Below are 16,630 nucleotides of genomic sequence, written 5' to 3'. Positions count from 1 at the left end.
TGTATGCAATGTCTATGTAATGTTTCAACTTTGGGGCTGTGGTGATCTCCTGACAATCTAAGAGAAACAGCCAGGGTTTCACATGTCACATGCCTGAGCTGAGTTTTCATTATAATATTATCAGCCCCCCACCAAGCTGGAAAAAAATGTTTTAAGCACCATCTGTGCATCACTGCATGGGGCTGTTCTTCAGTGTTTATCACTCTCTGTGTCATAGTCTGGTTCACTTTTTGATGCACCACTGACGCACAGCACCTTTGCTCTCCACTGATCCAACCACTGCTCACTCACTGCCATATGTACTGAAGCCTCGTGTACAATTACAGTGATAATTTAAGTTTTAAGGCTTTATGTTAAGGTTCATATACCAGTTGTGTTTTCATGGATCTTTAAATAATGATTTTTATATTTTGTCATCTCAGAGTGTGGCGGTGGTGGCGAATGTGGGTGTCACTGCATGTGTTTGACTGACAGACTGCCCGACTGAGACGGCCATCTGTCCAAAGACTCCCTGTTAGACAACAAGAGGCTCAGAGACTCCACGAGCCCAGACAGAGTGCAGGGCACAGCTGGCATTGCCCATTCACAAATATATTTTGGTGAGACAGATGGTGCTGAATTTTCTACTCATGTGTCTTTTCCCTCTACCACCAACCATTCCTGCTCTAGCTCCTGGGTGAGCTGGCACCACCCATGTGCCATGGCATTTCATAATAAGCTTCTTTTTAAAAACAGCCCAAATAAAAAGAGAGGGGTGTGGGGGGCACGAGGGAGCCCGGAGGCTTTCTGCAGGTACCGAACCATCCAGCAAAAATCCAGCAGGCTCACTGGCCTGGACACAAAACATCACTTCTCTACAGCTTAAACTGGATGTGACTAGATTCTCCCCCTAATCTTTCTTTCATGTCACACCCCCCAAAAAGATTCAGCCAAGCACATCTCTGGCAATGCTGCAAATGTACCCTGCGGCTTAGAGGGTAAACCGGAGGATAAGAGCATGTAAACCCCTCAACTGTTCAGACCTATGGTAACAAATCCTGATCTGTCTCCTCTGACTTCTTAAAGCTCCGACCATTAATACAAACATTCATTGTGTGATCAGAAACTCACCAATAGAAGTGAAAATCCCCTGCCATTCTAGCAGGAGTCCAAATGTTTCCGACCATGCCAACCATGGTGCTGCTGAATTTGGTTAAATGTCAACATAAGTCAGAATTGTTCTACTTTCTTTGTAAAAGAGTAAAAATATAGCAAGGTTTGTACAAGTTCATTCAGGAGTTATAGTGTAGAGAAAAAAAAACATGTTCTACTTCATCTACTACAGGTGTAAAGAAATACACAGGAATGAGGAATGGCACATTTTGTCACATCTCTAACACAACAGTTTAGAGACTCTGAACTTATTTTCCTTCTGCTTTCATCTTCTCCCTTTAGGGGTCACCACAGTGGATCATCTGCCTCCATCTTGCCCTATCCCTTGTATCACAGAATCTGAGCTATGAACCTCAACCACAACAGAGAAGAAAAATGCGCATGTACACAACTGGGCAATTAACCTTTTTGTCTGCAAGGTTTCTGGAGAGGTAGAGGCACAAAGTATCATGTGAAGTGTACTAAATTATCACCACAGAGGTTGAAATCATGACTTGTATGTCACTTTTTATGGAATGCAATCAAAAATCACATCAATTATTAATTTCCTTTTGACTAGTTGACCACTGTGTATGGACACATCACATCATCAATTCTAAATTTGAATAAATTTGTGTCACTTCAATATGGCATGTTTCCATCAAGTGGAACAGTACGGTACATATTTTTTTGCGTTACCATTAGGAATACTACCAAAATAACTGCCCCCAACCGGTCAATTTTCGGTACCCTTCCCTTCCCTTCCTCCCTAGTAAAGGTACGGTACAGGTGGAGCTAGAACCAAGACAGTCAGCTAATTGTCACTCCCTTGCGACCGGTGTTTCTTATCAGCGGCAGTGTATTCTCACACAAAGTTTGATGTTTTGTTGAGCTGCTCCTTAGTTGTCTGTTGTCGGGGAACTGGTCCAACATCAGGCTACGTATCTCACTGAGATGACCATGACGCACAGCGCACACAGCGCACACCCCACCTACCAAGTAAAGGTACTGTTCTCAGTCGAAACTTTACCATTCCAAACCATAACATACTGTACCAAGCCAAACTGTACCATGATGGAAACATGGCTTATGTGTACATACATAGGATAATATCCAATATGAGACCATGCATCTTAAGAACCCACGTGGCTTTTTGCCCATATACACACACACTATGCGTTTTCATCAACCTGCACCAGCAGTACTGCAAAGCCAAACAACAATGGAGGAGAACGTGCACATGAAGATGGCAGATGAAAGTGAAAACCGAACCGTCAATTCTGAGCCGTATCAAATCAGAATGAACAATGTGAACAGGCACAAACAAATGCCAAAGACAAGGAGGCTTCTGGCTATTTCAAACTAGCATTCTATCATTTTGAGCATCAGACAGGATGCACAGTCACAATGGTCCAAACAAAAAAGCTTAAATAAGCTAAAATGAGCTTGTTTTGGGATCCAACTACTGACAGACCAACTTCTTCAAACACTGTCAGGCCTCCCTTTACACCTGACATTAGAATGCGTTTTCAGTGATCAGATAGCGATTGGTTAGATAGCGCTTCACCACATGCATTTACACACGGTACATCCGGTGTCCACATCAAGATCCGATTGCTATCTGATCACAGTCGCACAAGAACTCGCAGAGAAGACCGCTCTCATAGTTGTGGGTGGAGCAGAGATGCATTGGAGACCAGTGGCATTTACACTTCCGTGTGGTCACAATGTGTCTCCGACCACCTCCTGAAGTGGCTTGGCAGATCGGATAACAATCTGTCAGGTGTATTTACACCTGTACTTACAAGTGCAGTCAGGCGCTATCCGATTGCAATCTAATCACAGAATGATTTTGATGTCAGGTGAAATGGGGGGCCTCAGTGTCCTTTCCAACAGTAAACGCTTCCCTGATCAGTGCCCTCTTTCCTGGAATTTACAGCCATTCCACCTTTATTTCCTTCTCTGAGAGCTCAGTGTGTATGCCTGCCTTGTCTTTGGAAACAAAACAGTGTAGGTTTGTTTTCCCAGTGACAGTATCTGTTTCTGAGATACATTATAGGATTACTGCTGTTGTTGCCAGATCTGCAGCCTCTGACACTCTTAATAAGCCAGTCAGACAGAGCGTGTCCAAACTTCTCTCTTCATGCTTGACAGCTCCAGTTTGGAACTGATATGTGACGGTCTGCGACGCTCAATGTTTTAATCTGAGGTCCCCAACACACACACACTACAGAAACACTACATGCACACTCCCAAGGACAACACCACGTTTGATTTAAAACAATAGTTGTGTTGTTGTTTTTTTAAAAGTCGATTTATTAACTGGTTACGCACCACATGGCTTCAGTTACAGCATAAATACAAATCGTTATTCCAATAATAAAAAAAATAAAAAAAACTCTGTATATATTTTGTGCTGACTTGAACTGAGCCCACCTCACAGCTCACCTGACGCTGCTGCGCAACAACTGCGAAGTTGGCGCAGCAAGTTGAAAACCGCACATTCTTCAAATAAAACAAAAAGTCTGGACATATTCTAAAGGTTTCTGTGTCATGTGAGGACAAACCAAGAATGACAGCGCGTCTTACCTCGGTGGCAGATGAGGATCAAGTGCGCAGCCAGTAGGAGCCAGCAGCCTGTCGTCTCCATGATGGAGGGAAAGCTCGCGGTTGCGGCAAATAAACAAATCAACAGCGCTGTTTTTTGGGGGGTGATTGGGGCGCAGGTCCCGGTCTGCCCTCTGCCCTCACAGCACCATGCTGCTGCGCTCCGCTCCTGCCAGTGGGTATTACAGTCTCACTGCCGTGTATGTGTGCGTGAGTGACACAGACAGATCCCAGGGTCCCGGTGGCGTGAGCCGCTCGTCTACGTCCGCTCTCCTCCACACCGACCGACTCACTGACTGAAGACAAGCCGCCAGACTGAGAGTGTGCACCGCCCACATCCCGCAGCCTCACCGGCCTCACTTCCTCCACACAGCGACCTCACCTAACACCGCAAACACCCACAACAAACACTTTACCTGTTAGGTTTGTAATAGTTTGGCTTTAATCCCTTCACTCATCGATTTATTGATTGATTAATTACCATCAACCAGTGGCGTACGCAGACAATTCAAGAAACAGGAGCTCAAGTTAAAAAAGACACCCACCCATCAATTTATTGAGAAAAATTATAATGTATTAACTCAAATACAGTGTATGTTTATTTCAACAATCATTCGCTCACTATTGTAAATTTTTAAAATGCCAACAGGCTTCTACACAATCTATGTATACAAATTACTGTAGAAGTAGAAATTACAATTTAAGTGCAACTTTATTAATAACCCACTTTTAATTGAGAATCGATGCTATATGAGCCACACACAAAATATAAAAAAAATGAAATAGAAATGAATAAAGGGGGCCCTCATCTGAGCAGAATGTAGAAAGACAGGTGCTTGAGCACCACCTGGTCCACATGGCTCCAACAAAGGAACATGAGCAGCAGAAGCAAAGGACGGTTTTTGATTTAATTTCCTGAGGATGTAGGTTCTGTTCTAATGAGGAAATGGGGTAATTTGGTGATTTTATAAAACACCTCCACTCAAATTGTCAGAATTGCTTTGAAAAAATCTGGTTCCCAGTACAGATCTGAAGCATTAAACATATTTATAAAAACTGTCCTGACTTAAAACAGTTATAATGTATTGTACATATGTTTTATCACTCTGTGAATTTGAATTGTCCTCCACAGAAGTAGTGGATAAAGGGTTAAGGTGCAGATTATTAACTGTGTGTCCAGCTCTATAATAGACAAATGTGCTATACATATATTCCTTCCTTCACCTTCTTGTCTTGTAAAAAATATTGTTCTCTCAAAAGAAGAAATAAAGAATCCAAACATGACTCAGCTAAATGCTGACTTTTATTTACATTTTTAAAGTTTTACTGTGCATAGTGAAGCATGTGATATACAGGATTTGTGGATTGTATCGAATTTGACATTTTTATCTAATATCAGATCCAGTGATTTTAACCAGTATTGGACCAATACTGATACTGACCGATACCAATTCCCTGCCCTACTTCTTGTAGTAATACTGGCTAACCTATGTTTTATGAAACACTTATGAAACATCACCATTTATACAAAAATAAATAATACACATGTCCCAGCCCCATGATAAGATTATGGTGATATGATTTAAGAATGAGCAGTAGGGCATACAGGTAAACTTTTATCCATGCAGCATCAGCAGAGGAGTTAAAAAAGGAGTTTGTGACATCAGGTGCTGCAGTGTGAAGCAGCAGCTGGTGACTCTCAGCCCGCAGACAGCGGGGAGTCATTAACACAACGGAAAAGAGTCATTGAGCGGAGCGGCAGAGAGGAGATTTCTGTTTTGTTTGAGTTTTTGAAGTTGGCAGGGCTGCTGACCTGCTGACCCCGGAGAGACACGCACACCTCGCACTGAAATGGAGACCAAAACATCAGCGGTGACCCAGAAATTACAATTCACTCAGAGAATGTGGAACAAGAGTGCGTGTGTGTGTGTGTGAGAGAGAGAGAGCGACAGACAGACAGACAGACAGACAGACAGATAGATAGATAGATTCTGTTCTTAGCGAGGACATGCATGGACACAATGCATTCCCCAGCCCTTTTACCATTACTTTAACCATAACCTAATGCTTATCCCTAACCCTTAACCCTTAACCACCTTTGCCAGTATTACATGTGCTGGATTATTGTCTATAGAGTGAAAGCTGCAAGGAATCGATGAGAGGAAAAACTCCAACAAACTTTACCTGCCGTCATATTTTTTATTTTCCTTCAGTTTTTTGATTCCCAGCTCACCAGAGCCTCGTTCATTTGCTTTGTGTTTCACAGATGGTGCAACTTCCCTGTGTTGTTTCCTCTCAGACTCTCTGAGCCTTGAACTTTTAAGTGAATTTTCCCTCAGTTTGATTTCAACCACTGGTTTCGAGATCTTTTTTTTTTTTTTAACCTCTCCACAAACGACCACTTCGCCCCCTTCTTTATTTGAGCGAATATATTTGCATAATTTACACTGGATTATCTTTAATTTATGCAGAAACTGCTTTCCACTTGTTAGGATGAATGTTTCCATGGAGGCTAATAAAATTAGTTGTACTCCCACAGAGCATCCATTCAGAGATTTTTTAAATACCTTTTTATTATTTCGAACTATTCGCCATGACTTTTCTACAAACTACTGATTTTTCACTCCAACATGTGCCTGTGACCTGAAGTGATCTCCAGGAGAAGGCGAACAGGCCAGATTGCGAGAAACGTTTTATCACAAAGGAAAAAAGCATAAATCTGTTGAGTGGATTTTTACACTTTCAGACAGATTATTAAGAGAGAGCAGAAGGGAACCTTTTACAGATGAATCAAACAGCCACTACAAGTGGATGTAGGTAGTGATTTTTCACTGTAGTGTTTGAAGACCAATTCCCCTCAGTGACATACTGAAACAGCACACTGCTGGAGTTGGAGAACCCAGTAGTGTGACTGATTGGTTTTAGTTGTGTTGCATGACTTTCGGCACCCAATTTATACAGGGTTTTGTGACCTCGTTCAAATGCAACATAATGGAGGTTTGTTGATAAACAAGTTTTGGACCAGGGCGGCTGCTCTGGTCAACCACTCACAATACCTAATCTGTGAGATGTGGTTTTAGGGGAAATGTCAGTCTACATTTTACGATGATGTAGCCAGTAGCTGCTTAAAGAGATGCCATCAATCATTTCAGCAGAAGGATTTAATGTTGTGGGACAAAGCGGTACGTAGTCCTCCACATGTTATAATCAAGCAGAGGTTGAAGCTAGGTGATGACACTGTCATAGAGCAGCTAAGCCTGCATACTGGTCTTTAAAATGTTTGATTCCTGTTTCTCATTTCACATTTTATTTTAGATTTTTTTGTGACCATTTTCTCTGAGTTCCCCAGTTTCCTCCCAAAATCCAACAAATTGCACACTGCAAATACTCCGTATACTGTAGGTGTAGTGTGAGAGTGGATGGTTGTTTGTCTCTATGTATCCCTGTGGTGGACGAGTAAACTGTCCAAGGTGTACCTTGCCTTTCGCCCTCTGTGAGCTGGGATTGGCACCGACACCCCCCGCTACCCTCATGTGGAGGATAAAGCAGTAGAAGATGGATGATCTTTGACACTGACCACATGCTGTTTCCCTAAACATCACCACAACAATATGATGCATAAGGCAAACCAAAACCAGTTATAATCAACATTCATAACAATGGAGGAAAATACAAAATCATAGTGATTCAATTGTTATCAGCTGAATCTAAATCTGCCCTCAGCTAGACTATGCTTTATAATTAAATGTAATTATGTATTAAAAAACAGAGCAGGCCCATATGCTGGGGCTACAAAATACAGGAATAAAATATAATATAGTTTTGTCCATCCAAACAATCCCAATAAAAACAGGCAGAATAAAAACAAAAATCATTTGTATAAACTGTTAGATTGACTGATTGTTTCCTGTCTCAGTACATCACACGTAGACAAATGATGTCTAAGTGTCATTCATGTATCAGAATGACACTTAGACATCAGCAGAACCACACACAGGCCCCGCCCTCGGATAACGTTACATGGGAAAAAGCAGCAGGCATAGAAATGACCGGACAACGACAAATCCCCTCGAGAAGGGAAGGTTCCCAGAGCATTTTCCAGGACATCAGATAAACACTTCTCTGTGTTTATGCCTTTTTAACCTTTAGTTCTTGCAGAGCTTTGTGATGTTTGTCAGCTCCACCCTGCTTTAAGTTAATGTTGGTAAGAAGGTTCACACACGGCGGATACTGAGAGCCAGGTTTTAGCAAGTTCTTAAAGTAAAGGGATCCATAATATAATATCCTCCAAAATGTGATTGATATAAACAAGATATCAGATTTAAATGGATGTTTAAGTTTAATGTCTATAAGTTTGTTACACCTACAGTATGTGTATGAAGACTGTAAAAATGTCAGGAAGGTTTATTTATAAAATATTATTTGTAATTTATCTTCTATATTGCTTACTGGTCTGTATCTTAAAATTATGGTGTCTGCCATTTGGGCGGAACTGTTTTTTAATGCTTGACACAATAATAAAAATATCAAAATTAATCATTCATAAAAGGAGAAAAAATAACAGTAGATCAAATAAGAATTAGCCAAAGTAATGGAAAACAAAAAGCAAGTGACGAAAGAAAGAAAAACAGCCAAGAGAGCAGAAGAGAGGAATAAGATAAAAGGAAAACATTTGACACAGCTCTTCACCACTGCCTTCAGCTTTCATTGTAACTTCTTTCAGCTAAAGAAACATGAATATGTTATTTTATCGTTTAAAACCTTTAACAGCAGCAGCAGCAACGTTAACTACACTGTCAGGCTCGAGATAATCCCCCACCCACTATCATTACATGGATTGAGGTAATGAGGTCATGTCACACAGAACAGACTGGATGTCATTAAACATCCACCACCCCAACACCTCCCTGCTGCCTCTTCTGCACTAGCACAGAGGTCAGAGGTCAGACTCTGGAGCTGGTAACAGTCAGGAGGAAAGTTCACAGGCCTCCGAGCTTTCACTTGTCAAACCCACATGGCGCTCCTGTCACGTCACAGCGCGTTGAAGCGATCCATCGATCATATGGGCTGAGCTTACTGCAGAGAGTGCACAACCCAAACCACAGAAACAACACAAGTCAACTCCATCACATGCACTGAACTGAGGCAGGTACAGTTTGTAGCAGCTGGCACATTTGTAATGAGAAATAAACAATACTATAGAGAATATTAATTTGCACTTAGTTTCATTTAGTTTTTCTTTCTGCCCTTCCCGCCTTCATGAGATGATGTGCAGTGTTTACCTATGACATTATTAAAGCTGTTGTGAGTTTGGAAACTCTCATTTTTCTTGTCAGGGTTCAGATCAATGGTGATGCCTCTGTGACAGGGGGCAGGTGTGCAGGAGGACATTTACAGCTGCTGTCAACGGTGTTATTCACCAACAATCCCACTGACGTCACCCCTACGCCTTGCCCCCTCTCACTTGGAACTGAGCTACACAAGGTAGTGTTTAAAATCCAGCCCTGCGAGATGGGACACTCAATAGTGTCAAATACGTCATCGTGTAGGTAGACACTCAATTTTTACCAGAGATTCAACATTTTATGGAAAGAAACAAAAAAAAAGCTACTGTTAGCTGTTGTTATATCACAATACTACTGTGGACTGTGGACATTGTTAAGTGTTTGTCTGCAGTGAAGTGTAAACATATCAGAAAATATCCTGGGAACACTGTTGGACCAGTTGATATGTACACTAGACTGTATCGCCCAAGGGTGAATTCAAAGCACAGCCAGCAACAAACAAAAATAGGCACAAGTGTTAGTGAGGTTAGGGTTAAGGCTACAAAAAGACAGTGGTATTGTAGTTTGTAGTTGTAGTTTGTAGGTCATATCTTCAGACTTTACAAAATGCATTTTTTCACCTTCTTATGTGTTGTTGAGTCAAAGTTATGATTAATTTTAAATCGCATAATAAAAAAACAAACAAACGGGAGTATCAATAATCTTTGAACTGTGACGCATTTCCAAATTTCACAAATTCAATCCGATTCAAAGGTGTGTTTGATATAGTTGGTGAAAAAAAAAAAAAAGATTGTCTATGGGTTGTGCTGTGAAAAAAAGGATACAAGGCACTCTATACTGTACATTCTTATCGCCTCTGTATATAGGATCCTATGACTAACTGAGTCATCGGCAAACTTAATAATGTGCTCACCTATACTGACTCTGACAAGACTCAATATAGAGGACAAAAAAAAAGTGGTGAAAAATCCGTTATCCAACGAAATCAGGCCGATGTGCAAACTCTATCGTCATCCGCCAGCTAAAATATGTGGTTGAATGCAATTACAAGCTGAGGAAAAATCCATCAAAACAACTTTGCAGTCTCAAGGTGACTAATTCTGTAATTCAGTTTGTTTCCTTGGATTCAGTTAAGCTGAGACAAAAATTCTCATAGCCGCCTGTTTGAAGTGTGCCTCTGTAGCCTCTCTACCCTTCCACCTCATCAACAATCAGGAACCCCTATGTGAACATGGGAACGTACAAAACAGAGGGGTGACGCAAGTGGTCGGGGCAAGGGGGTGAAATGGGGTTGAGTCTAAGTTTCTTCTGGATTTTACTGCAAACCACAGTGATGGCACAACACAACACACAACAAGAGACACACTCGGTAGCGACGTTTAATGAAGGTGGAAATGCCTGATGGAGTACAAACAAGCAGTCTGTAACATCCATGACTTCAGCCGGACCTTGTTGATTTAGGTGATGGGAACCGGCCGCTCTGCGCTGCCTCCTACTTTGATGTTTGGTGGCCATTGTCGCCCAGGCTCTGGTTGGCTGTTTGCTGGGTTGGCAGCCATTGAACCTTTGCAAAGATTAACTGTTATTACCAGCGCCTTTGTGCATCCGGGCCGCTCTCTGCATACCAGCAATGAAACAACATGCTCCACTCCAGCCTCTCCACTGGAGGAGGCTTCAGAAAACAGCAGGTCTGATTCGCTTTTATCTGCACTTACTGACGAGAGTATAAGAGCACTAAGTGGTCTCTCAACTGACAACAAGTTCCTTTTTAGGAGAGAAGGGGTCCGATATGCACTGTATTAGCCCCGACCACAACACACACGTGCGCACACATGAACACAATGGAAAAACGTTCTATTTTGGGACAGACGGGGGTCACAGATCACCTTAATAAAGAGGCAGGAATGTGTTGAGCCACTCTTGTGTTCACTCCAACTATACCATCTCTGACTCTCTTCCTACAGTCTCCTGCAGCACTAATGAGCTGTGCATTCAGCTTTTCATTCACTCAGTCCTGTTTGTATTTAAAACACATGGTGCCCACTGCCAACACACGTGAACTCCGACCCCTGTACCACACAGCACATAGCCATGAATACCAGGTTTAATCTTTGTCTGTGCCAAAAGAGAGAAACTGCAGACGTGCGAGGGCAATTTCGTCGCTTTACAAAAATCATAAATCACACTTGTCCAGCTGTCGGCTGTGAATTATGAAGTAACACAACTGTGCTCTATGTCAAAGTGTAAGTGTGGGTAAATGCAATTTGTACTTTTTAAATCAGATATTTCTTCAGCTGCATTGACTTATGCCACTAAAATGTACCCAGTATTTTTTGCGACAAAAATGAAACAAAAGGTTTTTTAAGGTATTGAATTCCATGTTTGCATTTCTGTTCAGTATAGTAGATTGGTTCAGTATAATTGATTTCTTTTTTTCTTATGTGCAAAATGGCTATACTTAGTCTCTTACTTAAACATCTTTTTTAGAATTACCACCAAATGGATGAATGTGAGAAGAAGAAATTTAAGATTTAAAAAGAAAGAAAAAACAACAATCGGACGCCTTAATGGAATTGTGTGCTCTCTGTTTGCTTAAACATCTAAAAAGTTGCTCTCACTGTGTTCTCATTGTACTCAAGCAGAATGTTTAATTAATAATTAGTGGTGACATCTGATCTTGCTCATTATTATTTATGTTGTGTGTTCTCTAAAGGGGTGAGTGATTAAAACTCAACTTCAACTTCCAACAAGTAAAATGACCTCATTAATGGGATACCTTTAGATAACAGAGTCAAAGTCTGTCTGCTCCACTTTTCTTTATCAAACACTTGTTTACCACACACACACACACACACACACACACACACACACACACACACACACACAAACCAAAGCTAATTAGAATTGATCTGTGTTAGTTTTCAGTGTGTGACACAGAAACCTGACCACTCAGTTCCCTTCTCTGTCTGTTTCCTGCCCCACAGTTGTTGTAGTAGGATAGTGTAGCAGAGAGCTGTAATGTCACCGTCTGTGACAGAGGTAAAGGGCTAATTAATGTTGCCATTATGTACAGTGGCGTTCATAGTTTTGTCCTAATGGACGTGTATCCTCTTAAGAGTTATATATTTAAAAGAAACAGCTGGTTTGAAATTGGAGGAAAGTGATGCAGATGTTCCCTATAAAATGCCTAAGATTATTATTATTATTTCCTAAGGGTGCCCTTCCAATTAAAAAGTGCTGTTGTGAAGTTTCCCACTGCCCCTACATGACAGTCTCCCAAAAGGTTGTCCTTAGTGGAAACGATATTGAGTGCTGTAAAGAAAATGTCCATCTCAGAGATAGAAATTAATTAAACAATAACGTGTGGCAGTTCAGATAGAGGTCCACATAAAATTTAGTCCCCTGGGCCGGGCTGCCTTTGGCCCCAGGTCGCACTTTTGGACTTGCCTGCCATAAGTGTACTAGTGCACAGTAGGTGCCCTTTTAATTATAGCCCCTGCCCATCCAAATGTCTGGGTACGCCACTGGTTATGTCAAAAAGAAATATGTTAATTTCAAATGATGTAACTTTCACCTCTTAGCGAGACCCATTCACAGAATGATCTCCTCAAATGTTAAAGCTGCTGTCAGCAATGTCATCTTTTGGCTAACTTCCTTTTTGCTATTGCCCTTTGTGCCTTTGGGGAGGGGGGGTGGAGCATTTAATAAAGCGTTGTGGAATCTCATTTTTTTTCCCTTGATTTAGTGACCCAAATCCCATACAATTTCTTTTTATCTTTTATATGTATTTTAACAGCCAGCACAACACTGAAAGCAACTTTCTGACAGTATTACGCATGTGCACTTTGTCTCTTCACCAGCAGGTGGAAACTGTGAGTCCACATCCTCCTCCATGTGAGAGATTTGGTTGTAAACGAGGCATAAATTCCCCCTAAACAGAACGATTTTTCAAAGCAGTGTTGGCTTTTTCTGAATAAACCTTCCCACTGGTGCAAAAGGAACTGTTTGCTGGCAAATTGTAGCACAACAGAGCCACCTGTCAGAGTGGCCAGCCAGCAGAAATTCACCTCAATGCCTTCAGAAAGCTGCTTAATGTGTGTCCTGCCTGCAACTGAGGGAGGAGGGAAGGAAAAAACCCTTAAAGAAAAAGGGTCCACAAATCTCAAGCTCTAACTCCAAGTTTCCTAGCAACTCTCTGGATCTGCCTTTTTTTTTTTATTCAGAAAAAAAACCTTTTTACACAAAGTTGGATTTTGTTTATTATTCATACATTTACTTATTTTATTAGATGAATGCTGGAGTGTTTTTGTCGCACAAGTTCCTGTTTGTGAGCATAATCCCTTGAACTTAACATCCAGCTGCATACACAATGAATTTTCAGCAGCAGCATTTGCTGCAGCATTTGCATGTGCTGTTTATCCACTGTAATCTCTCTTTCTTCCTCAGACTTGTTGAATCTTAAACCTCACAGCCACTCCAAACAGCTGCCCCCCACCTCTGCCCCCGCCTCACACTCCACCCCTTCTCCCCTTGCAAGAAAAGGCCAAGACAAAAGCATGAATGCATAATTAATATAGTGAAGCTGCACTTTTAATTGTTGCCGGTCTTCAAAGTTGCCCAGTGGCATTGTCTCTCGGTTCGGGCCGGCTGCTTCCGATGGCAGAGCCTCATTCAGGCTCTTTTAGGGCCCGAGGGCTGCAGAAACACAGGCAGACAACAGCTCCAAGCTCGCCTCTTTTCTCAGGGTGTCTGCATGCACAATGGACTTCCATAGCCTGTACACAAAAGAGGCTGGTGCATGAAAAAAAACACCCAAATTCAATGGCATTCCACTCCACAATGCGGCCCGAGAATATGTGCCTCTCCCTCTCCCCTCCCTTTTCTTTTTTCATGGCTGGGTGATGTACTAGGATGATGTGTGAGGATCATGAAGAGATACATTCCTGCATCAGAACAAAACAAGTTTGTTAAGATATTTCAATTAAAAGAAGAAGAAAAAAATGACAGACAGATCGTCACAGACTTATAGGTTGATGATATTTGTTGTTGGTTTCCCACTTAACTCATTTTAGCAATTAACGTTACACCGGGTAGGATTTGGTGGCATCTAGGGGTGAAGTTGCATATTGCACCCAAATGAATACCTTTTTATTCATTTTTAGGTGATAATTAATAAATGAAAACAATTAGCTAAAGCGTTAAGCTTAAACTGCTCATTATGATAATAAAACTGATTGCACATTGCAATGGCAACATAATACAACACTCCATGTTCATATGTATCCACTACAATGCTTCTTTTATCTGTTATTCTCTACCCCATAGTGTCCACACATTCATCTGATATCTACACATGGTGGTATTTATAACGACACAGCACCAGCTCTAAAGATAAGCACCAGTGTCTTGACAGTGACCAAATGTGCCAAAGAGGATGCTCATAAGTGTGCAGTGTGAATCTCAACCAAGCAATTCATACTTTTACGTCGTGAAATTAGCACAAACACAATTTTTGTCTCCACGTGGAGCAGCTACAACAGCCAAATTAACATATCAGTATAATCAATCAATCAGTCAACTTACTTTTTACTTTGGCTTGTGTAATTGATGGACTTCACCTTTAAAACAAATGTCACCTTGGGAGAACTGGGTATTTGTCACCAGATTGAAGGTGGGTCCTCACAACGTGGGTACGTGAACAGACGTTTCCTATATAGCTTTCGTACTGAGGACACACACAGACTCCCTGTACCATGACCTTAACCATCACAACCAAATGCTGTAACTTAGCTCTGACTAACTCTAACATGAATCTTATTCTAGTCCCAACCCTAAAACCAGTGACAGTGAGGATCAGCCAAAATGTCCTCATAAAGATATTTCCATACAAATACACAGACACTAGCGTTGATCAGATGGGATGACACTCCCCTAACTCATCTTCTTTGTGGGGTTCCAATGGGTGAAGAAGGGTAAGTTAGGAGTCAGACAGCAGCAGCAGGGGGAGGTGAGGTGTCAGGGTTGCTCCACTATAGTCGGGATCCACACTGAGCCTCATTGGCACACCAGCCAGCAACTTACAACCTTGAAGGCCGCTGGGTGCCACAAAGGGCCAGGAAGAGCCGAGCCGGCGTAACATCACCAACACCCACAGCCTAATCCTCCTGCCCCGTACATCTGCGCTGGGCCCATTTCAAAAGCCAAATATCCCCCCACACCCCCGTCCTCCTCCTCTTCCCCTTCTAAATTCCTTACTCCTCCCCATCATGCACCACGTCTTTTCTTTTCTTTCAGTGTTATTCTGCAGCAGGAGAAAGGACGAGCTTTTGTAGTGGCCATAGTGTCACACAGACGCAAGACCTGAGGCTGCCAGTCATCAAATGGAAGCTCTCTCTGGGCTTTTCACAGCGCTCACTTTGCTCATGTCGACTTGGGGAAAGAGGGGGAAACTCTTATTTTAGCTTGTGAAAAGGCTCTAGACGGGGACATGAAGGCAAGCTCTTCACATCGGGCACTATTGACTTTGAAAGCCCGTGTTTCTTTGAGAGTAGTAGGGAGTGTTTTCTGGGATGTTGGCATCAGGTTTTAATTGAATTCCACTGTCAGCAGGTCTCAAAGGGGCCCAATCTGGATGTGTTTCACAAGATAAACTTGATATGGACACTCACTTCTGGGATCTTGTTGAAGTAAACCAGAGACAAACATAAAAAAGGTCAAATGGCTTTGGGCTTCAAAGGCTGCTGCTGTCATTTCAGTTATTTCAGAGTTGTAGGTCAATAAATAAATTATTCTAAAAACTGAAGGGAATCCAGCACAAAACCATTTGTGAGAAAATGAAGTACCATACGTCCCTGTCCCTGTTTGCTTTAGTGGAATATAACTTCCTGTGAAAAGTGATCCATCACTGTAGAGTTATGGCCTGAATAGATAAACAATGAGCTGAAACTGACTACAATGCTCCACAAAGCCGAGGGAAGCTGTAGATGCAGCTGATAATTCCCCGCATGATGCCTATGAAACTATCACACTATTGTAACTTACAATGACATTTTACTTGGAGTTATTATAAAACAAAAAGCATTCACGGTCCAATAATGGAAGAAGGGGGAAAAAAATTTAACCTAAAAAGAAATCTGCTGTCATCCAATAACAAACACTACATGGTACATTAGATAATTTAAGGGAATGTCAAGGTTTAGTTTTGTTCAGTTGTGTTTGAGTAGGTGATAAGTTGCAGTTGGATGCCCTCCAGTGACAAGTATCATGAACTGCAATATAAAAATACGTCCTTCATGGTGTGACTGATAATTCAGAAATATGTTTTATTCATTCATGCAACAATCAATAAAAAAATAGTTATGAAGATTCAGCTTGACAGATAATTGACAGCTGACAGAAGCTGATAATCACATAAAAAGCTCATTTGATATGGCTTAAAATATTTTAAACATTCTGTTTAGCTCTACTGTGTGAGTGCTAGGCCTAATAAAATACAATGTAAAATGGTTGTGCATCAAAGAAACTTCATCCAAAAACTTACCTTTGTAGTCACATACGTCATTAAGAGGCGACGCCTGTGCGTGTTGTCTGGAGTGGTACTGTGCATG

At 41.6% G+C, this 16,630-nt stretch overlaps 1 protein-coding gene across 4 annotated transcripts in view; it reads right to left on the bottom strand.

Annotated features, from left to right (window-relative positions):
* LOC122776381 (receptor-type tyrosine-protein phosphatase zeta-like) overlaps positions 1–4,041 on the bottom strand; it is a 940,026-nt gene extending 935,985 nt beyond the window's left edge. For all 4 annotated transcript variants that reach the window (XM_044036889.1, XM_044036890.1, XM_044036892.1 and 1 more), the window contains exon 1: positions 3,721–4,041. In XM_044036889.1, coding sequence (XP_043892824.1) covers positions 3,721–3,781 — 61 coding nt within the window. In that variant the 5' untranslated portion in view covers positions 3,782–4,041. The remainder of the gene's footprint in view (positions 1–3,720) is intronic.
* Positions 4,042–16,630: the final 12,589 nt, after the last annotated feature.

The sequence above is a fragment of the Solea senegalensis genome, linkage group LG10 (genome assembly GCF_019176455.1).
Source record: "Solea senegalensis isolate Sse05_10M linkage group LG10, IFAPA_SoseM_1, whole genome shotgun sequence".
Classification (NCBI taxonomy): domain Eukaryota; kingdom Metazoa; phylum Chordata; class Actinopteri; order Pleuronectiformes; family Soleidae; genus Solea; species Solea senegalensis.
The sequence above is the reverse complement of the archived record's forward strand: the minus strand, read 5'-3'. Positions and strand labels throughout refer to the sequence as shown.